General features: G+C 40.9%; 1 protein-coding gene across 1 annotated transcript in view; it reads right to left on the bottom strand.

The window, feature by feature from the left end:
* prkci (protein kinase C, iota) overlaps positions 1-1,362 on the bottom strand; it is a gene marked incomplete at its 3' end in the record, with an annotated part of 21,629 nt that overhangs the window by 11,352 nt on the left and 8,915 nt on the right. Inside the window, 1 exon segment of the mRNA XM_014007409.1 lies at positions 784-905. Coding sequence (XP_013862863.1) covers positions 784-905 — 122 coding nt within the window.

Here is a 1,362-nt window from a genome sequence, read left to right on the forward strand (position 1 = left end):
CGAAGGTGGTTTTGTGCTCATCGTGAACCACAAAACAGATTTTCAGCAGAAAATAAAGGTCACTTAAGTAGCGTCGAGCGGCAGACACACGAACCAGCAGGTAACGAGGTTAGCACCAATAAAGCTAGCCTAAGAACCTTAGAAGCTGAGCTAACTAGCAGCAGCTATATGAGCTCAGGTTTAGAGGTGACTATCGCGAGGTGAAGGGCGACAGAACTGAGTAATGACTCTGGTGACTCTGAACTTGTAGGGTGAAGGCGGAGCCTGTCACCAGACGTTCAACGTCACCACGTCACCGGTCTAAAGACGTGATTAGAGGTGGCTTCAGCCAGGCGTGTGAGGGCGTGCGTGTCCTATATACAACTGTGTGTTGTACTGAGAGAAATAACTGAAAAGGGAACCACTTAATGTTTTATTACTGAAACACACTAATGACTCCAGCGACTGCCTGTGGGAACGGACAAGTGGGAGTTGCTCCCTGACTCTATTGAGAGTTGGCAGGCCGACCTTCTCTGATGGCTCAATTTTACTCCTATGACACAATTACTGCTGCCTGGCAAACTGACAGAACTGAACAGGAGAGCTGGATGCATCTGTGCTGGCTAGTCTCTGCATCACAATCAAACGACAAAAATGAGTTTAAAAGGGCAAGCGTTTGTATCATCAAGTGCAAATGTCTTTTTTCTGATAAGACAAACTGTTAATCAAAGCTTCTGCAGATGCCCTTTAGTTGCTCCTACTGTAGAACCAGTGAAGCCTGCGACGTACGTCAGGTAAACATACCTTCCTCGTCGATCCACTTCATGGTGAAGAGCTGGTCATTGTCCATGGAGCACATGTCCTTCACCTCCCCGTAAAGGTTCTCGTACGAGATGGACGGTTCAAAATGTGTGATCATGATGTCCCTGCAGGACAATAAAAGCCCAATGATTGACCTGTGTGATTTCTATCAACAACCAAAAGAGTTGGCTCGGCTCTAAAACAAAAAAAAAAAAAATACAAAAAGACTGTGGGTTTTAAAATCAAAAGCATAATAAAAATGTCACCATACAGCCATTCTACTTGAAGTAGCAATGTTTATATTTTCTATTTTGATATCACAATGCTGTATAAGTATGTAACCAGAGTTAGAGCTGGGTTTCAGCTTTGATATGTAAAAAAGAAATGAAAACAGATCAATTTTGACTAAAAACAAAAGTATTTGACATGTGCAAAATTAATGACTTCAGAATAAATTTGAGGAAAAATCCAACATTAAACATTAAAAAAATGCATATTAGATAATAGAAGGTTAATCACTTTTCTTATAATGTTTGATGCTGTTTGATTTATGAACTGAACATTTAACCTAAAATATCTAAG

Source organism: Austrofundulus limnaeus, unplaced genomic scaffold (genome assembly GCF_001266775.1).
Source record: "Austrofundulus limnaeus strain Quisiro unplaced genomic scaffold, Austrofundulus_limnaeus-1.0 Scaffold42, whole genome shotgun sequence".
Lineage (NCBI taxonomy): Eukaryota > Metazoa > Chordata > Actinopteri > Cyprinodontiformes > Rivulidae > Austrofundulus > Austrofundulus limnaeus.